The 26,105-nt window shown below is 43.2% G+C and overlaps 2 protein-coding genes and 1 long non-coding RNA gene across 8 annotated transcripts in view; 1 reads left to right on the forward strand and 2 right to left on the reverse strand.

Annotated features, from left to right (window-relative positions):
- Positions 1–5,039: 5,039 nt before the first annotated feature.
- Positions 5,040–8,880, reverse strand: MRPS10 (mitochondrial ribosomal protein S10). Its single transcript, XM_075863268.1, has 7 exons — positions 8,761–8,880; positions 7,595–7,659; positions 6,534–6,609; positions 5,929–6,065; positions 5,677–5,785; positions 5,424–5,513; positions 5,040–5,284 (listed from the first exon to the last, which is right to left on the reverse strand). Exons 1-7 carry the CDS (start codon positions 8,821–8,823, stop codon positions 5,201–5,203), a joined length of 624 nt encoding a protein of 207 aa, XP_075719383.1. The 5' UTR covers positions 8,824–8,880; the 3' UTR covers positions 5,040–5,200.
- A 57-nt stretch (positions 8,881–8,937) lies between these two features.
- LOC142760217 (uncharacterized) lies at positions 8,938–18,140 on the forward strand. The gene is made up of 3 exons (XR_012883265.1): positions 8,938–9,012; positions 16,744–17,150; positions 17,822–18,140. It is a non-coding gene; the product is annotated as an uncharacterized LOC142760217 (long non-coding RNA).
- Positions 16,599–26,105, reverse strand: part of TRERF1 (transcriptional regulating factor 1) — a 151,718-nt gene continuing 142,211 nt past the window's right edge. For 5 of the 6 annotated variants that reach the window (XM_075863266.1, XM_075863261.1, XM_075863263.1 and 2 more), the window contains 4 exons: positions 21,215–21,328; positions 19,769–19,948; positions 19,359–19,567; positions 16,599–17,196 (listed from right to left, as the gene is read on the reverse strand). In XM_075863266.1, the coding sequence (XP_075719381.1) occupies positions 16,875–17,196; positions 19,359–19,567; positions 19,769–19,948; positions 21,215–21,328 (825 nt within the window). In that variant the 3' untranslated portion in view covers positions 16,599–16,874. The remainder of the gene's footprint in view (positions 17,197–19,358; positions 19,568–19,768; positions 19,949–21,214; positions 21,329–26,105) is intronic. The other variant, XM_075863265.1, reaches the window with a different exon arrangement.

Consider the following 26,105-nt stretch of genomic DNA (forward strand, 5'->3'; position numbering starts at 1 on the left):
GGAATTGGCGCTCTGTCAGAAAAACTGCTCTACGACTGCTACAAAGATATGCTGAGAAATTAATCTGCACTGAATGTTGGACCTACAAATGACATTTAAAATCCAATGTCAAATAATAAGCTGCACATGAAGAGCATTTCAGCTGATGAAAGGGAATGACGTGGGAATTGGGTGCGCTGATCATGTGCAGAACAGAGGAGTTTGTAAAACAATGAAAAAAAACATGGGGGAAGATTTAGCAAAACTGTTGCAAAGGAATGTAAAGCAGTTTCTCATAGCAACCAGTCAGACTCCAGCTCTCATTTGTCAAATGATTGGTTGCCATGGACAACTGCTCCACTTTTTCCTTATGCCTTTTTTTGATAAGTTTCCAGCAGCTCAAGAATGCGTTTTCCATAACATCCATTAAACTCCCACGGCTGCGAGTTTGTAAGACCATATCTAAATAATATTACTGAATTGTCAGACTGAAAGAATGATGCTCTTGTTGCTATTATTGTCACCCTTTGAAGCACATAGAAGATGGCATGCAAGACCATTGGAGAACAGCCTTTTTTAAGGTGAGAGTGATTCTAATTTGTTTTCTTTGTGTCCTCATCCTCTGGGGTTTCTTTAGCAGATAAGGCTTCAAGAACAAAGCCATGCTGCCATCTGCAAATCAAACTGCCTCTCTAAGCTGCTGCTGCTGCTGCCGCCCTGTGCGCTTAAAACTTCTAAGCTCCATTTAGGAACAAAAAAAAATAATAGCACAACTTTTCAAATATTTGCTTTGTTTCTGTTCTGCAGCTTCTATGTATCCTCTGTACATAGAAGCTGCAGAACGACATTGTCAGCCCTGCAACTTCTATGTACAGAGGATAAATCGAAGCTGCAGAAAAGAAACAAAGATAATTTTTAAATAAGTTTATAAAAAAACGGCGTAATATCACCAAATACTTACATTGCGTGAAAAAAAATAATGGCATCAAATGTTTCCATAGCCTTTACTAGGCATGTATCGTCTATTGTTATTTTCTGTTTATTTTTTAATTCTATTTTTTGTACATGATTATGGGGGCAGCCATCTTTCCTGAGCTGCTGATAACTACATTCACAGATTTTCCAGAATCCAGAGGTTTTCAGTGCATTTTCATTGCTGGCCTAGCCTTCGCCCTCCATGTGTGATCAGTGGAAGTCTGCATGGGGTTGAGCTGCAGTACCTCTGTGTCTAGAACAACAGCGAAGAGACCTGCCCATTTGTTCTGCTGACCAATGGGGGTTCCTGGGGGTTAGCCCCCCTACTGATCGCACATTGATGGTGTAGCCTAAGGATAGGCAATCAATGTTAAATTCCTGGAAAAAACACCCTAAGGGGTCGTGCACACGGCCGTAGTTTTTCAACCGTATACTATCCGCAATTGCGTTACCACAATTGCGGATAGTATAGAACACATGCTTTCCTATGGGCCGATGCACGCGACCGTGGTTTCCACGGTCCATGCATTGCCCGATGCCTGGACCACAAACAAAATAGGACATGTCATTATACAGTCCACAATTGCGGTCTGGGCTCATTGAAATTAATGCACATCCTGCCGTAATCACAGCTTTGGCCGTGTGCAGGAGGCCTAAGGCCAGGTTCACACGAGCATGTTCAGTCCGTAAAATATCATAGATAACTATGATGCTAGGAGCCCGGCTCCCTGCAGTGTGTTCGGTCTTGCAAATGCGGCCGACATACAGTCCGCATTTTACGGACCGAACATGATCGTGTGAACGCGGCCTAACTGTACGGACGATTCTTGTTCTAGCACTGTGCTGTGTATTCGTTTTATAGCAGCCCGTTTTTCTCCTGGTTTTTTCTTCTCGCGGCTGGATGCAGGAAGTTGCAGATTTCATGTGTAACATCTATAGACAGTGCAGGGATTTGACTAGATTCTCCTCACCTGGTCTTTTCTGCCCCCGGGTCTAGGAAATACCTAAAGTTTAAATCAGCTAAGAAAATATTATTTTTTTAGTTAACAGAAAAAATGCAGTTGTCGACCTCTTCCCTCTGCGGGTGATTATGTTTTACACTAAATTCAGTGTAGTATCTGATCTATAGCAGCCTTGGTGGGGGTGGAGAGCTAGAAATAGGTCAAATAATAAAGTTGTACAACCAGTGGAGTTTCAGTCCTGACAGACATTTCTACATGTAATTTAAAGCGGACCTACAGTCCCCATTCTAAAACGGAATATGTAGTCCAACGTACCAGCTACTCCTTAGACACGGACAAAAACTTTCTGTCTTCCTCAAGATTCACATTATAAATTGTACCCTGCTGTCAAATTCACTGCTAGATTTTCTCATAGATTAGAGCAGGGTTTCTCCCCTTGCTTTGGATCTGCTTATTTCTAATGTTGCAAGTTATTGTGCTGTATGGTCATGTAAACTTCTGCTGCTTTCTTATAAATTCTGCATCTACACAAGAATTATACTTCGGTATATTACAGGTTGTGGGGTTTGGTGTTTTTGTTTAAATAGCCCAAGCTTATTTACTAACATTTCATGAAAACTTAGATTATCTGAAGTATTTACACATATACTGTATATTAGGGGGCTGTTGAATTTAATGGCAATTAGGATACCCACCACCCCATCACCTAGTGACCCATGTTGCATCTCCTGATTGTTCTAAAGCTGGCCCTAGACTTAAAATTGAGCTTACCTCCAACCAGCATTGTGATATAATTATTTTTTATTGTTATTAGAATGCTGGACATTCCTGTGTTTTCAATTTACAAAAATTACATTTAGCGGTTTCCTTTTCGAGGGATTTATAAAGTTTCTAATATACTTTCAAATACTGCCCTGTTCTTGTCGCTGTGATGTTGATCTCCCATCCTTGGTGACATCACAAGATGATAACGAATGCCGTCTGCCTCAGTCAGGTGACATCACATCAACATTAGAAGTAGGTATGTTAAAATATTAGTTTCTCAGAAAAGCCTTTTTATATTGGGCTGGTGGAGAACTGTCCCCAATTGCTGCACATGGATCTTGCCCCATAGCTGGTTAAATGCTGTCATTGTAGTGTTTAATCAGTGATGTTTGTGCATCCGATGCTTCACGCACTGACTAAGGACTAGTGCGCTCCATTAATAGATCAGCATTGCCGGTAAAGGTCTAAATTGTAACAATAATATATTTTAACGGATTTGTAGTGCTGGCTCTTGAAGATTATCTGAATTTTTTTTAATTGCAGATTGGCCTTGCTTAAAAACTTAGGAAACAGGGGCCGAGCTAGCATTTTCCTTTCCTCATCTTTTAGGCCCGTTCCAGATGGCCATAATGTAGCCACGTGTTCGTGTCCGCCGGAAATACAGACCTGCATCGGATTAGTAGATATGCGGGTGGCTGAGTATTATTGTAGAAACGCGTCTGTTAAGGTTGTCGGAAAAATGTTAAAGAACTTGGGTTGAAAAAAATTTCCATCGGTCGGAACTGATGGTTTAGGCCCATGGGTGTAACAGTTATTATTGATACTTGTCATTTATGCTCCGCTAATTTATTGTTCTCTGTCTGTCACTTTAAGTTGAGGCCACACATCATTTTGGGGTGCGAATTGCTATTTTAACAATTCCTGAGAAAAGCAAATGGTGCGTGAGGAGTGCCTTGTCCATCAGCTGCATTCCTCCAGTCGGGGCTCAGGGGTGGCAGCAGGTCCTTTACACCAACTGTCTTAGATATAGGAATTGAGAAGATGCTCTTGAACAGTTAAGTTCCATTTTCGACACCACAAAACCATTCTATATGCACAACAAGGCTACATTCACACAATCTAGTGGTGGCACTGCATTTGTCTGCATAGAAAACCACGACAATAGTTTTTGTTGTAAATAAATATTTATGTTTTACATTTCTAAGTGATTCAGGCGACCCAACCGGATGGTCTCTGTTTTAGGGCTCATGTACTCTGGCATGGAGGCGCTACCACTCATCAGTACAGATGTACGCTTTTCTCCAAAACAAACAGCACCACTCCTGTCCATGGGTTTTGTCTGGAATTACAGCTCAGCTCCTTTCACTTGAATGGGTCTAAGCTGCAATAACAGGAACATCCCATGGACAAGAGTTGGCATGGTTTCTGGGTGGGAGAGGCAGTGTAAATTATGAGGGAAGAATTGCACCGTAGCCAGAGCCACTGATAAGACTAGTAGTGAGTTTGACTACCATGCCAGATGAAGATCAACCATGGAACAATTATATTTTTTTTAGTTGGAATTCCACTTTAAAATTGTATTGATCTTAACGGCTGTAGTGCATCAAATGTGTTTGTGCGAAGTCCTAGCTGTACAGACACTTGAAGAACCTCTATACAACTAAACTGGCCACGCTCCCTCTGGTACTCAAGATTAGTAGTCAGTCTTGAACAAGCAAAGCTGCAGTGTATAGTATGGGGAGAGCTGCGGCCTGAGAATCATGGATTGCAGATTTCTAGTAGACAATGCAGTTAGGCTGCAGACCCAATCCTAGCTGTACTCTAATGGAGCAGAGTGAAAAAGCAGCCGACGCTGGAGAAAATAACACAGGTAAGCAGTATCCGAAGTGATAATGATGGTACCTGTCCTTTGTGTGCGTTCCAAGAAGAGGGGAACAGAGGGATTAGCAGTCCCTTTACGCACCTTGATGTAAGTATTCATTTTTCTCGCAGTAAAAATCCCTCCTGGTTGCAACAAATGTATTTTAAGAGCCTAAGTGACAGCAGATTATACTGTTTTCACAGAAAATCATTGGCGCTGCTTACCTGGAACATAAGAAGCCACACTGCAAGTTTATGTGCAGCCATGTTCCTGCAACGCAGAGGTATCTATCAATGGTACTGTGGCATCTGGCCATTTCCTATTGAGATTTGTATGTGTAATATTAGCTATACCAAATGATGTATTTTGCAAATGGCCAGTGTATGCCCTCATTCTCCTGCTGCACATAATTCTGGAAGGGACTAGGAAACACTTGCTTGAGCTTTCCTAGGCAGACCTCTCCCAAACGTATTTATTAATAAGATACGATGCCAGGATTGGCCTGCATGTGCCCAGGCTGGGCAAGCTTTATTTTTAGCAACCGCTACAGGCCCCTTGCGTGGCAAGGATTCTATTATAGAGATTAATACTTTAAGCAAAAGACATTGCAGCTAACAAACATTTTAACAGTTTGACTACAGCCTCACAAAGGCAACATTTACAAAAGTTCTTTCTGTTCTTCGCGGTCCAAAGTGTCCCATATGGGCTGTTTTAGATGTTCTGGTAACTTCTCAAGTTTGGTCTGAAAATAGAATAACATAATCCAGTTAATCTTCTAACAAGCACAGGAGGAGATCGGATAATAAAGCCTCATGTGCCACTTGATCTAAGCAGACCGACAAATCCATCCAGATAACTCCAGGTTCTGTTTTATAGTTTACCTTTGTGATCTCTAAGGCCACCCCTTCAGGGACGTTGCGCTGGATATATTCTAAGTACACGTCCGCTGTGCTCCCTGTCAAGTGTTTTAACTGAAGTAGAGAAGGGGGAAAGGTTTAGAAAACTAATGTCCAAAAAAAGACGTATTATACTAGTCAATACACTGGATAAGATGATTAAGACAGGAACTTCTGTATATAAACACCCCCATTTCTAGCGACCCATATCCAGGGCTCTGTTATTGTACAGTCTTACCTTAAAGCATCTGTAATGTGTCCTCATCTCATACTGTACTCTGTGCTTCTTGTAAATGTGTATGGACTTTAAGAGGGTAAACCGTTCAATCTTCCGCTTTGGCTCGTGCCTAAATAAAAGGAAAACCATATCAACTCAATATCTTGGAGCATTAACTGAAAGCAGAAGAAGTGTCATTAAGGATTGTAAGTTTCTAGAAATGCAATTAATATGTAGAACGTGAATTATCCCAGCACGTGCCCCCATACTTACACCAGCACAGAGAGACCGAGCTCCTTCGCTGCCAGGACGGTGAAGTATTCATAACTATCCAGCACAGTCTTGTCGTGGCCCTTTGCCAACACTTCTATTTTCTTGTATAGGACGTCTGGTTCATCAGTAGTGCTGATCTGTATGAATGAATGAAAATAAATGACTTCAAAACAAGTTCTGTGGTTTCCTCTTGATTATTTATCCCCTCACACATGATAAACAGTGCAATTCCAAATCAAGAATCCATGAGATTCATCCCCATCCTCTAGTTTTAGTGTACATTGAAAATGTAGTTTCCACTTCACATGTATAAAACAACTAGGTGCTGCTATAGGCCCCACTGACATGGTCATCAATGTGAGTCAGACCCGCCACTGGTCAGCAGAAAGAAGCCAAGCTGTCTGGTTCTGCAGCTCCGACCACCTGAATGAAGCTGGCTTGTAGTACCAGACAACCACTTGGACATATAGATGGCGGTGTCCGTTACTGTGGTGCACCAGCCCCTTCACTCTGTTCATGGATCCTGTGGATCACACACTGATCACATACGCTATGGCAGGCTTTATACATATTATCACCTTTGTGATAAACATTCTGGAACTTACCAGCTTCTGCACACTCGACTGTATGTCATTTGCAGGTGTTCCTGATGTCTCTGTAGCTACAGCATTGCTGGTGTTTCTAAAATAACAGAAACTAATCACTGACGATTTTACATAAATATTTTAAATAATTGCTTTTCTTTATATTTTCTCGACAAATGGTGTGACTAGACGTGTAACACCTCATCTTCATACCCCTCTAGTAGAAAAACAAAGAAAGACCCCCTCAATCTGGAATCATATATACAGGTTTTTTTTAGGGCCAAACACATTAGTGGATACAATAGAGAGGAGAGGTAAAAGTCTTTCCTTTCTCTGGATCCACATTTAACGTTAGTTTAAAAAAGAAAATGGTATGTCCGTGATATACGGTCCGCATGTCGGTTGCATTTCCCAGGCCGAACACAGTGCAGGGAGCCGGGCTCCTAGCGTCATGGTTATGTACGATGCTAGGAGTCCCTGCCTTGCTACGGAACTACTGTCCCATACTAAAAACATGTTTACAGCACAGGACAGTAGTTCCGCAGCGAGGCAGGGACTTCTAGCATCGTACATAACAGTCATATGATGCTAGGAGCCCGGCTCCCTGCACTGTGTTCAGTCCGAGAAATGCGACCGACATGCAGACCGTATATCACGGACCGAACACGGTCGTGTGCATGGGGCCTTAATGTGACAACCAGAGAGTACATATCCTCTCTGTTTAGTAAGTGGAGCAATAAGATGTACAAAAGTCCATGCATCACCCGCACTCCCTCCCATATGTCTAAGAAGAAGACAAATGGATGGAAATAGGACTGCAGGATCAGACTACACAGGGTTTGTTTTCAGTTTGTTACCAAGGAGACATAGACCTGCATAGGAGCAGAAGACACAAAACAATAGGAAATGTTAAATTAAGACCATTTGCAAAGTTTTTTCTTTTTAGATGCACTGGAGAAATAACATTGGTTGCGATGATGAGCATTGCCTTTAAGACAGTAAATACAATCTCATGCTCCTATAAAAAGTTCAATTACTTACAGGAAGATTCCAGTTCACAGTGACCTCACTATTGTACTTACGTTACATGTCTGTACGTCTGCGTAATGCCACAGGCACACGGGGGAAACTGCCTTGTTCTGAGCACCTAATACAAAAGCAGAAGAAAAAAAAGTGTTTTCTGATAATAAGGATGCAGGAAGCAACTCAGGAGTTCAACGCTCCTTGGTTGACGCCCTTTGAACTCAGACATAAAAGGTTTAGACTATAAGACAGCACCATCAATAAATAAATCTAGTGTAGATATGACTACTGGAAGCGAAGAGGGGAGGGGTGGGGAGGGGGGAGACTAATAAGCTCTCTCTAGGATTCCTGGCAGCATTTACACAGCTTGTTACATGAGAATACTGAATTATCATAGAAAACTATATTCCGGATTCTCAGCGTCTCCCCCTCTAGCCTATGTCATCCACAGGTAGCATACCGGATAGGAGCAACTACATATTGCAGATGATGGCAGGATCCAGTATACAGCTTTCTGCAGTACTAATTATAGGAGAGCGTTACTATGTCCTGCAACCGCCGAGCCTTCATTCTGCTGGTCATGGTGAACACCCTTATTGTCAAGTTTATATAAGATATCAAAAACATGACTGCTCTCTTCTTGAAACGGTGCCACTCTTGGCCATGGGCTGTGGCTGGTATTGCAGTTCTGCTTTAATAAAGTGAATGGGGCTGAGCTGCAATACCAGACACAGCCCATGGACAAGAGTGGCGCTGTTGCTATAAGACAACAGTTCTGTAATACTATTTTATATACTGGGTCCTCCATCACACTAGCCCTATTGGGGAAATTTATCAAGTCTGGTGCAAAGGAAAAATATAGTAGTAAACCATGGCAACCAATCAGGTTTCTGCTTTTATTTTCCAAAGGACCTCTGCAAAATAAAAGGTGATATCTGATTGGTTGCTATGGTCAACTATTCCACTTATCCTTTGAACAAGTTTTGATATATTCTCAACACAGCAGCTGTTCTAAGCAGTAAAATACAAAAGACAATAATGACACTTTAGGACGAGTGACACGTACGAACTGACGCTCAATCCTCGCTGTAGAGTAAATATTTCAAGCTGCAAAAGACATGATGAGACTTGTAGTTCCACACTTCTGGCTAGTGACACGGGACAGCAACGGCCGCCTCGACTATCCCGCTGTCACCTCAATGGATAAAGGGGTTACCATAATTACCTGACAACGGGCCGCTGCCCACACATTGCGGGACAGAAGGGCAAATCCTCTACAGGCGCTCATGTTCTTTTGACACGCAGCGATGTCGTCACTTCCGGCGCATCTTCTTGACGTAACTGACAATCATAGAGTTGAAAACGGAAGAAGGAAGTGTAGCGTCTATTCTGTACGTCAGATACCAGAGAGGCATAATGGCCGGAAATTGTGAGCGGCCATTTTTTATTACTCTAACTTCTTAGTTATATTTAATTTGTAAGTAGTGTCCAATAATTACTGCAGTGAGCAGCTACAATGCTGGTGCATGAAAATGCAATTCTTATTTACCGCCCAATCTGATATTTGGCGTGTAGAAACGCTAGTGCATGCTCGGCGGTTCAGTTACTAAGAATAGGACTCGCGCTTCTGGAACATATTTTCTTAGAACTCTACATTGTGCTTTTCCTCTGTTATTCCTCCTAGAAATGTATTAATAAATTGTCAACTGGGTGTTACCATTGCCTTTCTCTAAGGGGCGTGTTCCTGCAGTCTCAGTCAGCACTGATTGGACGGTGTCAGTGTGTAGGTACACACCCCCAACTGGTAACACCCAGTTGTCAATTTATTCATACATTTTTAAGAGGAATAACAGAGGAACGACACAATGCAGAATTATTGTTATTTCATGAGGAATACAATTATTTATTAAAATAAACATGTCAAAAGAGGTGAGAGGGCCTGGGGTGATAGACCAATGGAAGCCCCCCTCTTAGTAGTCGTCAATTAAAGCCGCCCTTCTGTTCCATTATCACGGTGGTCTCCCGACAACCCCTGTCCATATGCTCCATTAGTGTATATGCATGTCAGAGAGGGGGTCCAGAGCGGCGGAATTACTCTATGACATGCAAAAACCATAATATGGCATATGGACAGGGGTTCTTGTCAGGAGACCCCCCTTTTATCCATGTACCTGGAACGCAGAGACGTCCTGTAAGGCTGAATTCACACGTTGAAACAACGGCCATCACACAGACTTATAGAATTCAACGTGGCCGTTTACACGGCCGTTGTTTCAACAGACCGTGTGAAGGGTCCGTAAGGCTGGATTCACACGAGCATGTTCGGTCCGTAAAGGACGGAACGTATTTCGGCCGCAAGTCCCGAACCGAACACAGTGCAGGGAGCCGGGCTCCTAGTATCATAGTTATGTACGATGCTAGGAGTCCCTGCCTCTCTGCGGGACAACTGTCCCGTACTGTAATCATGTTTTCAGTACGGGACAGTAGTTCCACGGAGAGGCAGGGACTCCTAGTGTCGTACATAACTATGATGCTAGGAGCCCGGCTCCCTGCACTGTGTTCGGTCCGGGACTTGCGGCCGAAATATGTTCCGTCCTTTACGGACCGAACATGCTCGTGTGAATCCAGCCTTACACTGATGACCATCCTGGACCCGGATATAATCTTGTGATTAAAAGTGGGAAAAAATTCCATTAGGGCATGTTCACACTTGGTGGAAATCCGCTGCGGACAGTCTGTCCATTGGTCTCCACACCTTTTTAGTTATCTTCGTGCAGACGTTGCGAAAAACTCAGCTGCGGACCATAGGCTGCGGTGCTGAATTTGGTGTCCGCAGCATACACTGGCTGTTGCGGACTTGTGGTGTAATTTCTCCATTGACTTCAATGGAGTTGAAAAATTACGCAATGAAATCCGCAGATGTTATGTGTGTTGCGTTGCGGATTGCTTTCAGGAACAGGATATTTCATCATTCTGGCTGGACCTATGTGTGTTGAGGTCTATACCCAGACTGGGATGGAATGTTTTAAAAGAGAGCAGGATGTGATCTGCAGCATTTTAGGCAAAGGCATATGTGCGGCATTGGTGCGGACAGTGTCTGCAGAATTCTGCCACGTGTGAACATGCCCTAAAACCTGTGATTTCAAATTCCCCGCTATTGCCCCTAGCTCTACAAAATCGAAGTCTTAAGCTAGATTCACACGAGTGTTTCAATTTTGCGTCCGCAATAAACGGACACGTTTTTCATACGTTGCAGTTCCGGGTGCCATCAGTGTGCGTTCCGGGTGCCATCAGTGTGCGTTCCGGGTGCCATCAGTAGTTGATGTCAGTGTTGGTGCACATTTCTTTTTTTTTTCTCTCTACATTTCAAGGAACTGGTGAGTGAATCACGGACAGCACATGGATATGCGTCCATGCGCTGTCTGTAATTTTCACGCACCCATTGACTTCAATGGGTGCGCGATCCGCAAAAAGTGAGTTTCACACAACGGAAACACGCTGTATGAAAAACACTGCATGTCTGAATGGCCTCATTGAATTGCATAGGTCGCTGTGACGGCCGTTGTTTTAACATCCATCACACGGATGTATTCAACGCTCGTGTGAATAAGGCCCCATTCACATCGCGTTTGTGCTATCCGCCGGGCGTATATGTTTGTAAACACTAAAAAAGTATTGAAACGTAAAGCTCGGCCTAAACATAGCCTAATGGGTCAAACCTAGACCAAAATAGTATCCGTTTGGTCTGTGTTCGTCACGGTTTACATTGGGATACTGTTTTTTGAAAGTACTGAAAAGCGTAGTCTGCTGCGCTATACTGTACAGCAAAAAAAAGGGTAAACGTAACGTGTTTTTTTTGCATTGATCTCAATAGACGACGTACGCAAACGTAACGCTACAGGTTTGTATCCGTTTACATACAGTTGTTTTTTTTCCATCAGTGTTCACCATAAAAAAAAAAAAAAAGAAAAAAGTATGGCATTAGGTAAAAAAAACAGACAGAACTGTATACTGACGTACAAGTATACACTAAACGTACACGCTATATAAAACAGGCGCAAACTGGTCCACGTTTTTATAAACAAACCGTATACGCTCGGCAGATCGCACAAACGCGATGCGCATGGGGCCTTAGTCTAGGAGAGATCGTCTTCCCCTTTAAAATGGCACCAAGTGAAAACGATTGTCCAGTTTTGACTGCTCACATTTCAGGTCCCCCTCAGACAAGCTGCGTCCACTGAACAGCGGGCCCAACTCCCGTGGCCAGCATGCACTGTAATAATGAGGGCCTCCTGGCATGATTGGTACCACATGATGTAGATACAATGAAGGTTCCGTGGATGCGGTTCACGTGGCGCCTCTCCATCTCACAGGCCAAGAGACACCTGCAATTTGCACAGAACACGCAGTGGTTCTTGAGAGCTAGCAGGGTCACTCACACTTAGGACCAAAGAGGTGTATTCATATAAACCACCAGCACCAGGCGCTAACAGACAATAGACGGCCCCTATGCAAAAACAGTATTTGAGATGGTCGGAAGCCAGTGCCTCCCCCTTACCTAGCGGGCTACTGTGCAGCTAAACAAGTTGCACATATGGTCTGTCTGCCCCTGATCAGCTGGCGTGGAAGAAATTCAGCAAGACCCAGCTCTTAATTATGGGTTGGCGCTTTCACACAAATGTGATGCGGGTTCTATTTTGCGCATATATTACGGACGCAGCACCCAGATCATCAGAACCAGTAAGAGCACTAAATGCTTCTAAGGTGCTCTAACTCCAGTTTTAATGAATGGTTCGAGGACCATAAGGCCCCATGCACACGAACGTGCTTTTCCGGCCACAATTCCCCAAAAATCCACGGGAGAATTGCGGCCCCATTCATTCCTATGGGCCCATGCACACGACTGTGGTTTCCATGGTCCGTGCATGGCCCAGGAGGCTGGACCGCAGAGAGTACGGACATGTCTTATTACGGCCGTGTTCTGCGGTCCAGGCTCATAGGAAATAATGCACGCGGCCATGTGCACGGCCCGCGATTTGCGGGCGGCTTGCTTGTGTTACTCCGTGGCCGGCCGACCCGAAAATCACAGCCGTGCACATGGCTATGGTCGTGTGCATGAGGCCTAAAGGTGCTGCGTCCGTAATATGCGTGCAAAAATGCACCCGCATAACATTTGCGTGAAAGCCTCCTAATGGTGCACTTACAGGAATTGTTTTTGTCACCATTTTTGTAATCGTTCGGGTATGTTCACACGCAGTGTTTTCAGACGTAATTCGGGCGTTTTACGGCTCCATTATTCAAGAAAAAATTTACGCAGACACTGAGGCAAAATATTTCCTTCCTATTACACAAAGAAAACAAACACAAACTCAATAAAACTCAATTTTATTGTGAAAATAAGTACAAACCCAACATACAAATACTGCCCTCTTGTGGTCAAGAACGGTAATAAGGCAACGGATTGTACAAAGTACAGTTCTCCAAGTCATACAGTGGATGTGGGCAGAAATTCAACTTTAAAAGTATAGTAAAAAACAATAACTGTTTTATATTTGTAATTCACAAATCATCCGACATCGGCAGCAGCGATAGAAAGGCACAGGTTTATAATAAGGGAAAGCAGTCAGCCCATTAGAGAACTGTACACATGGCTATCAGCTCTGCTTTATACAATTTACAGTCAAAGGCCTAAAAAATATTTACATCTCCGTACTGAAAAGTCTAGCCGTTAAATACTCTAATAAAACTGTTTCAACGTGTCATAAAATATATTGGTAACATTCTCTAAATCGGACATGGGTATACAGTATATACAGTGTCTGACGGGATCTCCAGCTCAAATCATTATGGGTTGCAAAGGTTGATGTTCCACCGCTCCTAATATTCCATGTACAGGGGGCCCAATATAGTGTGACCACCAAGCCCCCAGGTAGGTCAATAATGCTAGCAGCAATCCTGAGATGCTTATTGGTCAAGAGCCTGACAAAAGTGGCCACAGTAACTCCGGTTCTCTAAAAAATCCCTCTTAAGGAGAACTATCAGAGGTAACATATCAAAAGTCCTTAAGTGTATTTACATTTTTAATAGTTTACATCTTTACCAGTGCATGAAAATACATACAGCAGCTGATTTACTATGTCCCTATGACACAACTTCCTGTCTGTGCTCTGGCTTTGTTCAGCTTAGGCCCCATGTACACGACCGTAGTTTTCATCTGTATTACGCATTCCATCTGCATTACGGAAAATCCATAGTTACAGATAAAATTGGGGACCCATTCATTTCTATTGGTCACGCACACTTTTCCGTATATTTACTGATGTGTCCGGGCCGTAGAAATTATCCGCAAAATATAGAACATGTCCCATTCTTGTCCGCAATTGCAGAACGGACTCGCCCATAGAAGTGTAAGGGCGCTTCTGTATGTGTATCCGTAGCCATAGGATCCATAATTGTGGACAGTAAAAACCCCTATGGCGTGTGCATGAGGCCTTATTAACCCAGTTCATTGGCTTAGAAAAAAAAGATAATCTGTAAATTATTAGAAAACCTTTCCTTGCATTTTCTATGTACACTATTGGGTTTTTATACGTCTGCTAGTTCTCCTTTAAGTGGATCTTGTAGATTTCAGGTAGACATTTTTTGAGCAGCATTTTATATCTGAAAGTCTATTGGGGGGGGGGGGGTTACTTTTTTGAGTCTGGGGCCCAGAATATTGAAGTAGCTTTAACCCCATCCACTCAATTTACTCTAGCTGTATTCATCTGTTGTCAACATGACAACGACTCTGGTCACCTCTAGATCAGTGATCTCCAACCTGCATCTCTCCAGCTGTGCAGAACTACAACTCCAAGCATGCCAACTCCCAGAGCATGCTGGAATTTGTCGTTTTGCAACAGCTGGGGAGCCACAGGTTGGAGATCACTGATCTGGATTCAGAAAGATACAATTACCCTCAGCAATAAATAGGATTCCAGCTTACATTTTTTTCTGCGCAGGCTATAGAATAAAGGCAGTGATCTGATTGGCTACTGTGGCAACTGCTCCATTTTTCCTCTCTGCGCATGCTGAGCCCAGGATGTATACATGTGTTAAATCCTGTTATACATTTAGTCTCAGAGACACCTAAGCACTTTAGAGAAACTTTAATAGACCTGTCTGATTTAAAAAAAATCTTATTAAAACACATTAATTAAAATAAAATCACATATTTCCCAAACTCATTAAGAACATCATAACATTTGTGTCAATGCCGAAGAACAAAACCAAAAGACTCCATGGAGACCATTGTGTTACTACCAATTGTAAGATAAAATGGCGCTAAATGTCAGGGAACTGCGGTGAGAGCCCGAAGATCAAAACGGAGATGATTTACTCCCTGAATGTCATTAAAGTCGTCCTCTGGTTTTAACATGTGTGCATCACATTATGGATCCAGTAGCAGATTGCTGGGGTTCTTACTGCCGGAGTCCTCCCAACAGCAGGGGGAGCTACCTAAACTGGGGCTCCTACTGAAACCAACAGACAACCATGCTGTGCTACATTTACATTAGACATCTCTATGATCCCAAGTGCTACAACCCCCATCATCAAATAAGGCTGACTGGAAGGAGAGTAGTAGTCATGTATCGTCAGTAATAATTTGCCCATATAACAGCTTATAGAAAAATCTCATGTTAAAGCACATAAGTAAACATGTAATTCCGTCATTCCCTTTGGTTCATACCTAGAATATCTGGAAAATGTGGTAATAGGAAAACACTACATGATACTCATTACCTGCAGTTCCAGCCCACATGACAACACTTTAAGCCTTGTCACAGGGACATTGTGGGGATCAAAATCATCATTGACATCAATGTCGACATCTTAAACGGCTTGTACGGAGGCAGTCTTGTGTGCGTATATGTGAACATCTATGTAGATGGTGATTTGAATCCACAAAATTAACCAGCAGAGCAAACGACAGGAAGTGTTGTCATGGGGAGATTATTTATTTTTCACTAAAGTGCCAAGACTTACCAAGGAGACCACACTCAATTACTTTCACTATGGAGGCCTTTAAGAATAACGTCCTCTAGGCCCCCCCACCAAAAAAAGAGCGTACCTGACCCAGTGCCAGAAATCCTGTGTTATTCTTATAACCACAACTGAATATGACTATGGGCCCAAAGGGCTAGAAAATAGTGTGTCACGTTTCTAGGACCCTAGAATGAGGCAGACGTAAGGCGGACGCATTTTAGTGTCTGTATTACGCTGCAGCACCCACACCCCTGTAGTTTTTCCGAAATTAATTTAGACCACCATAGGTTTCCATGGTTTCAGCCGTAAAATGTGGCCACTTTATGGTCTTCTGCGCCCGGGGTAAGGAAGATTCTGCTTAAAAGGAGTCAAGGGGCTGGGGAAACACAAGCACCATCTCTGCTCAGTCAACTGTGGAGTAGATGAGCCGCCATATATACACATCAGCCCATATAGACCACAGATCAAGAGAAAAGCCCTGCGGAATCCACCATCCTATAGATTATAAACAATGCTTGTTCTAAAACACATTGGCCAACGACTAAAATGGCCGAGTCCTCCAAACACAGGCAAGATTATTCTATAGGGGCTGTCTATCTTCATACAAATTATAGGAACTACGGACAGTAAAAGTGCAGCCATGGGGGATGGGTTACTTCCCATAGACACTGGATTGTTGGTGGATTCGGCAAGATCTACTAAAACCTATGTCTATGAGCGTCTTCAGTTTCCCTAGATCAGATTTCTTGCTCCATTACTAGAATCACGCGCCTGAGCGCTCACGTATTTATGGGAATTTAATGTTTACGAGACGGGTTGTCCGGTCGTCTTCACTAAACCGTTTGTGAGACAAGTGCCTGTCCCCTACACACCATAGAGGAAGCCATGTTGGGGGAGGATGGTCACACTGCCCACACCCCGATGGTTACTATTCCATTAAAGGGGATGTCCAGGTTTAGGAAAAATCTGATCCCTCTCCCAGAATTAACACTATACTTGCCCGTGGCTTGTGTCTGGTATTGCAGCTCATTACCATTTAAGTAAATGGGGCTGAGCTGCAATACCAAACACAGCCCACGAACAGATGTGGCGCTGTTTCTGAAAAAAAAAAAAAAAAAGGATAATTTGTCCTAATCCTGGACAAACCCCTTTAAGTAATCTGAAAAAAATATTATTATAATTTCAGGAGGTTGGTGGCTACAGGTCATACTGACGACAGGCCACCGACTGACAAGATGAACGTACAACTAGAATTCCACTTGTATATTCTGTTCAGTAAACCAGGATTTCATGTTGGCGGCCGGTCACTATGCCATGCTACAAGTCTCCATCCTGTAGCAGATCTGCATCTTCATCATCCAAGATTAGGTCGGAGTGCATGACCTCTGTCTCCTCCAGGACATCTTCTAAATCCTGGGCCACGTCGTCGTCAAAGTCTTCTTCCAAGGTTTTAATCAGGCTGAAGGGATCGAATGACATGATGTTGTCTGCGGGCAGAGTAGTCCTTACTATAGTCCTCGCAATAGTATCTGCCATCTCCGCTGCCACCGCAGCCTTCTGTGCCTTCTGCCTCTGCTGCTCCTCCTGCTGCCGGTGAGTCTTCATGTGTGCGTTACGACTCTTGATCTTGTAGAAGACCCTAAGGGCATAGATGGTAGATATGGTGTTATGTACAAATGGTATTGGTTGTCCACAAATCAAATCTTTTGACTAAAATAATCAAGTACAATCATTCTGACCAATGATATGTGTGTAAAAAGCGTGCTTGCAGTTGTCATCAGTCATATGACACGCTTCCCTGTGGCCTAACTAGAACATGGTTTAATTCGGAGTATAGAGGATGTAGGTAGTAGGAGTAAAAAAAACTGCAGCAGGATGTAAGGCCATGGGAATAAGCGGATTTGTTTTCCATATAAAAACATATTTTTTTTATATTGGAATTACCCTTTAAAAATTTGCAAAAAAATGGCCCCATCATAAAATGCATTAGCAACAGTGACACCTACAGGCTACATTACAGAACAGCTGACATGTTTTTTTCTGTAACATCTGCCGGTAACATATAATCGTACACAATGTTAGATGAATTATAGAACGTTTTACAAATAGGGCTAAAAGGACTGAGCACGTGTAGTTGGGAAACTAATGCCATGGATGTACGACATCCCGGCTTTGTTTATTTCTGATCCCTGCAGGATTGATTAGCCAGGTCTGCGCTGTGTACACAGCTTATGTGCGGCTGCCTTGTATTTTTGTGTCCACAGAAAGCAGACGTGGCCAATTGAATGAGCTGAAGAAACTTAAAGGGACATTAAACAAAGACTAACTTGTCTGGATTTGCTGTGCAGTCAAGTACAATCTATTGCTACCTGTTATCAGCCATTTTGGACTGGGTAAGGCTGTCTATAGTGTTGTTCGTGTTATTGCTCATCATTGTTCATGGAAATGGAGCTCGTAATCTTCAGTGGTCCATCTGTCTTGAGTCTCAGAAGGCAACCTCCTCATACTCTAATGGCCACTACAGTTACTACATACACATTCCTTAAAAGGGATTGTCCAGACATGGGGCAGTTTTTCATACTGATGACCTATCCACAGGATAGGTCATCAGTACATGATCAGTGGGGATCCAACACCCGGACCCCACACCGATCAGCTGTTCCAGTTGCCCCCGGGCGCCGGAAGCTATACAGAGGTCGGTGTTGGAAACAGATGTCTCGGTACAATGTAGAGCGGCCATGCTGGGTTACTGCAGCTCTGCTCCTATTCACTTTAATAGGAGCAGAGTCGCAATACAACCGCTATCCTGTGACCGGAGTCATCTGCTTCCGGCACCGACCACTGCATAACTTCCGGCACCCGGAGGCAGCTGACAGTGTGGGGTTCGGGTGTTGGACCCCCCACTGATCATATAGTGCTGACCTATTTTGGGGATAGGTCATCAGTATGAAAGACAGCCCTTGCCTGTACAACCCGTTTAATGGCACAGAACAGAATCTACTATTGTTATGTTTATCTCTCTTTTTGCATCTCCATGTCAGTGTATTTTCTATATGGTGATACCATAGGATGCCAACAAACCACTTGACTTCCTATCCAGGTGACCACTATTAGGATACATGTAGTTATTTTAATAGAAATAGTCACAGGAAATGTACTCTGCTATACAATGCACTGCCTCTCTATGCTGCACAGACTTGTTTTAATTCCTTATAACTAGACTTAAGAATGAGAAGACTGCGCAAGGAGTGATAGTAGAGGGGGAAATTAACAGGAACGTTGTATGTTGTGTCCTGAGAGGGGAGGATTGGAGGAAACGTTTGGTTTCAAACAGACAGAGGCTTCCAGAGGAGCAGTCGGTGCCTTAACCCTTTCACTGACAAGGACGTATTTAATACATCACAACTTTAAACAATTGCCATTACTAAAATATGGGTGCTATTTTCACAACGCAAGAGGTGTCTACTTTCAGCAACTCTATGGGTAGGTGGTATAATATATATATATTTTTTATTCTGTAATTCAGGTTGTATTTGCGTATGTCAAAAGCCTTTTGGCTCCACCAGAACAAGGGTTTTACCCCATGGATTCAGCCCTGAGATTGGCGGATAGCTTCAGCCATTGAGGGTCTATTCACAAGGTGCGGTCAAATTGCAGTTTTTGCAGAACCTCTGAGTTTTGCGTCAAAATTTTGCGAACATCGCAGCAAAAATGTGATTGGACTGGACAGTGTGAATAGACCCTTACTCTAGAGACCTCACATATATTCGTAGAGAGAATAACTGCAAAGTAGCTACTTACTTGCCACAGAGTTTACATGGGAATACTGATGTAGCATCGGTCTCTCCGCTGGTGGTGCTGTGCGCTGGGGAGCTCTTCACTGAACCGTATTCGCTCTGCGCTCCCGACTTGGATCTTCCTGTACTAGTAGCTGTAAACAGCTTGGCGGGGGTAGTCGTTCCTCCGTGAATACGGGCATGGCCATTCAAAGCCTGTCTGGAGCAGAATATCTGCAAACCACGGAAGAGAATGTAGCATTATTAGCTGCAGAACTCATAACTGTACTCACGATTAGCATGAAATGTTCAAATAAAGGTGCCATGATGAAACCCCATTTCCAGGAGGTGCTAACACATCACTAAACTATATCTCCCAATGTTCACTAATGACCGGTGTGACTGAGATGATAGGAAGTAGCTCCGTGCACTTACAGCTCCACAGTTTCCCATTTCACACACAAAGGTTCCAGCTGGAGGGCCGGGGTTTGCAGGGACAGAATGGTCGCCCTCTGCTGGATGTAGTAGGTCTGGGGTTTTCTGCACTGGTTCATAGTCTACTTCATACTTTCTGTGTTCACCACCTTCATCCTCCTCCACATCATCAACACTCGTCTAAGAAATAAATTACAACGATCAATGCAATCTCTCTGATGGAAAGAAAGAGAAGAAGACGCGTCTTGTATATGTGTGGAAGTCAAATCCAACATCGATTTTGCTGTACTTTTGGCACTGCAGTAATCTCCGGGGGGGCCTAGATGTTACATATTTGTGAATAGTCCTGTTCACACTTCGGAGGAGATTTATCAAAACGTTGTAGGTGGTTTTAAGTGACACTATTGTTTCCAAAAACTTTTGAGGTGTCATGTTAGAATTTTTGATTGATAAGAGTTCCGGGTACGGAACCCGCCACTGATCGCTGGAATGAAGGGGCAGAAGTGCGGAGATGAGCGATGTCCCTCTAATCAGCTTTAAGCCTCATGAACACAGCAGAGCCATGTGCACGGAGCCTATATGGCAGTGCATGGACGGCCCCTTAGTACAGGGCGGTATAGTGACCGGTGGCTGCCGGATAGGCTCGGTAAGTACGCAGCTATCCTTACCTAGAAGCAATGCTCCATACACAAGTCATCCGATAATGCATGCTACAATTTTTTTGGAACCTCTGTATGCCTCCGTAAAAAATTCAAGGCATACAGAGGTAGCACTACAATGGAAGCCCTATTACAGCTCTATATAAAATGAAGTTATAATAAGGCTGTGTGCATGAGGCTTTATACGGCTGTACAGGCTATAGACTCTACAAGCTGAAGAAAGATGATCAATCCCAAAGGGGCACATCCCTCAGCACTTCTGCTCCTACATTCCAGCGATCCCTGGGGGTCTCAGCACCTGAAACACACCATGTATTTAATTTTTTAAAGGCCCATTTACGCAGGCCAAAGATTGGGAACAAGAACGCCCATTCCCCATCATTGACCTGTGTAAAAAGCGCAGCGATCAGCCGACGAACGAGCAAACACCCTTTCATCGGCAGATTTACGATCATCTTGAAATTCTTTGTTGTCGGCAGCAGATCTCCCTGTGTAATGGAGATGTATTAACGATCGTTCGCCTCCATATAGCTTACATTGATCCATGTAATGGGCCTTTAAATGAGCGCCAATCGACTTGTTATTATTGGCGCTCTTTATGGGATACCCACCTTTAGTAAGTCTCCCCGTATGTTTTTTTTTTTAAGCTGGTTTTTTAGGCCACGCTGCGCTTTGGATCAGATAGCACCATGTCCTATTTCTGGTGGTTTAAAGATGTAGCAGTGATCTGGATTCGTGCTGCACCACTAGCACTATGTAATAGCACATAAGCAGACTATATACTCACTGTATCATCCTCATGTTGTTCAATGAGACGCGTTCTGTGTCTGCGGCCCATGTGCAGAATCTTCTTCCAAGTGTAATAATATTCCACGCACTGCGACATGGTCTTTGTATTTATCTAGAAAACATGTTCCATTGGTTCATTAGGATCTCAGGCAGCATTTTTTATAATGCAAATCACTGTATTTGGGTTTTGCATAGAAGTCACAGGCTCCCTACCTAGTGTCACCAAAATAAACAAGGCCCTGTTCACACGGAGGAATTTGCAGGCAGAAAAAATCTGCCTTCGGTAATTTTGAGGCAGATTTTGACCTGTCTGAACTTTCTTGCCTTGGTTTTGCTGCGTTCTTTGCTGCGTTGAGTGCCGCGGGCAAAAAACGATTTGAAAAACGCTTTCTCTGCCTCCTATTGATTTCAATGGGGAGGTCAGAGGCGGAACTGCGGCAATAAAGAGCAACCCCTTTGAAGTCAATGGGGGGCGGTTTCGGATGTTTTTTGGCACCGATTCCGTCGCTTTCCGCGTCAAAAAACTCTGTGAACTGGGCCTAAAGCTAAAGCTCTAGAACATTTTCCATCCCAAGACTGCAGCGACATCACTACTAATCATGAGGCCATAGACTAAAATGTGCTGCTAGTGGTCACCCACCTGTGATCTGGGGACCACGGAGCAAAGGGGTTCTCCTACATAAAGTTTAATTTACCCACAATTCAGACATTACACGATTCAGTAGTTTACTCTGGAACATTGGATCCCGCTCTATGACATTCATGTTCCCTTGTAGAGATTATAAACTGATGTCCAGTTGGGACAAGCAGTTTCAGGGAGCCTCACATACGAGCGTGTTTGGTCCGTGATATACAGTCCGTATGTCGGCCGCTTTTCCCGGACCGAACACACTGCATGCTAGTGTCATAGTTATCTATGATGCTGGGTGTCACTGCCTCGGAGGCGGGACAACTGTCCCGTACTGAAAACATGATTACAGTATGGGACAGTTGTCCCCCAGCGAGGCAGTGACACCCAGCATCATAGATAACTATGAGGCTAGGAGCCACACTGTTCGGTCCAGGAAATGCGGCCGACGTCCAGGAATGTGTATTTGTAGTTTATGGCCCGAAGGGATGGTGCATGACTTCTATCTTTGGTGTCCTTTAAATTTTTGTTCTGTCATGCACTGACCCCCCCCAAGCGCTACACTAGGCATAACACAGTGTACCAGTTTTTCCTTGAGTGTTCCTTTACCCCCCCCCCCCCCTTTATGACCCATGAAGTACTATTAAATAATGAGCGGGAAGCGGTTAACGCTCATTGAAGTAATATTATGTCAGGGTAATGTTGCAGGCACAGAAGCTGTTCCCGCACCATCACCAGCGGGTTCCGGTTGTAACAAACCGCGAACATTCTGCTGTAACAATCACTATTAACCGCGGCATCTGAGGAGTTAACAGCTGGTATCAGAGTTATCTCTGATCCCGGCCGTTAACTCCTCAGATGTCGGGGTCAATAGGGATTGCGGCATCTAAGCGGTTAAAAAGAGCTCACCCCGTAGGGTTGTCATGGCACCCCCACCACAGTGCCGATGGGTTGATATAAACACAGTCAAGTCCCTAGTGGGACTAAAATTAATAAAAATTACGGAAATCAAAACAAAACCATCTTTAAATACAATGGCATTTTTTCCCATTAGACTCCCTAAAAAAATTTATAAAACCTAAATCAATGAGTTATGTGTCGCCAAAAATGGTAAAATAGAACTACTCTTGCAAAAAAAGAAAAACAGCCTTTATAACGCTACATTGACGGAAAAATAAAAAAGCTATGGCTCTCGGAAAGTGGCGATGCAAAACATTTTTTTCAATGAAATATGCTTCAATTGTGCAAAAGTAGTAAAATATATATAAAAAAAACCTGTACATATCTGGTAGTGGTGTCCAACCAATGGCAGAATTTCTGTTTTCACCCCCTCTCCCCTCACCAAAAATTTTAATAAAAGTTAACCAATAAGTTATAGGTACCCAAAACCGGTACCACTGAAAAATATAACTCGTTCGATAAATAACAAGCCCTCATACGGCTACGTTGATGGACAAATAAAAAGTTATAGCTCTAGGAAAGCAAGGATGAAAAAATTTCTACATTTGCCGCTTCCTTAAGGGGTTAACAAAGATGATCACACAAACCCTTTAAGTTTGGGGTAGCGGATAAACATATCGTTTTCTGTGCAGACGTAACAGACATGGAAGGCATCATTCATACACACAACCATTTCCATTTTGCGGACCGCAAAACACGGATCCTAGTGGCTTCTGTGTGCGGTCTGTTTTTTGTCAACCCGTACATTAGAATGGGTGAGACGGACCGCAAATAAGGACAAGAATAGGACCTGTTCTAGAATTTGCAGAATGGACACACAGATTCTCCCAAAAAAAAAACGGAAGTGTGCATAGCCTCATAGAAATATATGGTTAAAAAACCCAAAAACAATAGAACACTGAAGAAAACAACCCGTGTACATGAGCACTAAGTCCTCTTGACATAATGTGCAGGAAAACGTTCGCCCCTCTTTTTGATTAGTGGATTAATCCGTCACCCATAGGCACCTATATTTAAAAAAACGTAAACCACACGATATACGTTTCCTTGTGGCATCCCGTTGTATGGAATAGTGTAGTTATCCGTCACAGCCGCTGTTTAACATATACGTCGGGAGCTTTTCCTGGCATATACGCTAAACGTAGGCCATAAACGTGCTGTAAACCGGGGCCTTAACGATCCCCTAAGTCCTGTCTTGTGCTAGCTACGCTGGTGGAGGTTTGAAACAAAAAGAAAGAAAGGAGTCGTATACTATTTTGGTTTTAATTGCCACAGGCATAGAAAAAGTACAAACTTTATTGGACAATACAAAATAAAATGTTAAAATCGAGAATTCAAATCGGACAACTGTAGATGAGCTGCACATAGGACAGGAAAACACATAGATACCAAAAAATAAGCTCTAAAAGAAGGCTAAATAGCCATGTCTAAAGTAGCTAACAAATGGCAGTGTTCTATGTCGACAAGGGATATGCAGAGCTACATCACACAGTAGATCGTAACAGACAGATAAAGCCATCCACGCGAAACGCGCGTCGGGGTTTCTCTTCACCTTGGAGCCACTGGACTTTTGGAGCGACATGGGTTAGTTACTCACTCATTTTTTCATAAACCTATATCACAGTTATATTATGGGACCTTCATTTCCCCCTGAGGTTTAGAGGCGTCAAGTATGATTGCTGGCGCCCTATTGACGGGAGTGCTAGAGTACTATATAGCAGTGTTACAATTTACCTTCTCCTCCACAGATATTATTACGGTACATACTCTAACACTGCTATATAGTACTCTAGCACTCCCGTCAATAGGGCGCCAGCAATCATACTTGACGCCTCTAAACCTCAGGGGGAAATGAAGGTCCCATAATATAACTGTGATATAGGTTTATGAAAAAATGAGTGAGTAACTAGCCCATGTCGCTCCAAAAGTCCAGTGGCTCCAAGGTGAAGAGAAACCCCGACGCGCGTTTCGCGTGGATGGCTTTATCTGTCTGTTACGATCTACTGTGTGATGTAGCTCTGCATATCCCTTGTCGACATAGAACACTGCCATTTGTTAGCTACTTTAGACATGGCTATTTAGCCTTCTTTTAGAGCTTATTTCTTGGTATCTATGTGTTTTCCTGTGTTTTCCAATAAAGTTTGTACTTTTCTATGCCTGTGGCATTTAAAACCAAAATAGTATACGACTCCTTTCTTTCTTTTTGTTTCAAATATATGGTGGGGTTTCTATTTCAATACTGGGGAGGTTATAATTTACACTGTTGGTGACCTAGCCCCCTTTACGGATTGTTCCTGTGAGACATATGTTGATGTGGTGGAGTAGGTTGTAGTATTTTGCTATACACCAGGTCTGAAGTTTCCCGTCAGCTGCTACTCACTCATGTCTGTCCTACACAGCATCAGAACACGTGTGCCCGGATTCCTTGGGAAGGTAATGAGACTGATGGCAATCTCTGCCCCCGGGGTGAACCTCACAGTTATCGCAGCACTTTATCCTTTACTAGTCGGGCCGCGCGAGGAACTATCACCTATCACCCGTGCTGTACTATCTAGTGATCAGTCTTTTTTGAGAACTCTGCACGTACAGCTCACCAGCCGCAGTTATTTCTTCATGGTCTGTTGGGCTTATTATCCTTTTTTTCATTGTGATACAAAATTGGTGTATTAATAATAATAATAATGTAAAATTCCTTTAATCCGGCACTAATGATATCTGATAGGTGCCCGATTATGGCAATAGAACTGTATATAAAACTCACTTGTAAGGGTTAAAGAAAGACCAATATAAAATCAGCCGCTATCACCTTTGAGAAGATCCACATTACGGACATTCAGTTTTAGAAACAAGTGCCGGATTATCAGGTTTTCTGGATTTTTCAGATGTCGGACTAAAGAAATTTTACTGTAATAATACAAACTCTTGGAAATGCCTCTGTAAAAGTCTGAAATGCTTCTAATATGTAATGTTGTGTAATAAGTGGAATATTATTCTTCTTCATCAGAAAATGTGCCTGTTCTTGTGATGTCCTGTGCAGCCGCCACTTTAAGGGATTTTCCAGTTTTATGTAAATAAAGCTTCATCATTGTATAAGGAAATATTATGTCAATTTATATAACTTTGTGTTTTAATAGTTAACAATTTTCAAGATCTCTGCTTGCGGTCAGTAAAGGGGACCCATTTTTGTTTACATCCAGAGGCTGAAAACTCATACAGCCCTACGGGCCTGTTCACATCTGCGTCTGTGTTTCAGTCTGTTCTGCTCCGGTTCTGTTACCTGATGTACATGATCGGCGCCCGA

Source organism: Rhinoderma darwinii, chromosome 4 (assembly GCF_050947455.1).
Source record: "Rhinoderma darwinii isolate aRhiDar2 chromosome 4, aRhiDar2.hap1, whole genome shotgun sequence".
NCBI lineage: Eukaryota > Metazoa > Chordata > Amphibia > Anura > Rhinodermatidae > Rhinoderma > Rhinoderma darwinii.

Bases quoted from the DNA above. Each gene is read 5' to 3' on its own strand.
- MRPS10 (XM_075863268.1), bottom strand. From the start codon at position 8,823: ATGAGCGCCTGTAGAGGATTTGCCCTTCTGTCCCGCAATGTGTGGGCA. The intron at 6,610-7,594 runs GTAAGTACAATA...CTGTTATTTTAG, and splicing joins CAGACGTACAGACATGTAAC to AAACACCAGCAATGCTGTAG. The intron at 5,285-5,423 runs GTAAACTATAAA...TTCTATTTTCAG, and splicing joins TGGCCTTAGAGATCACAAAG to ACCAAACTTGAGAAGTTACC.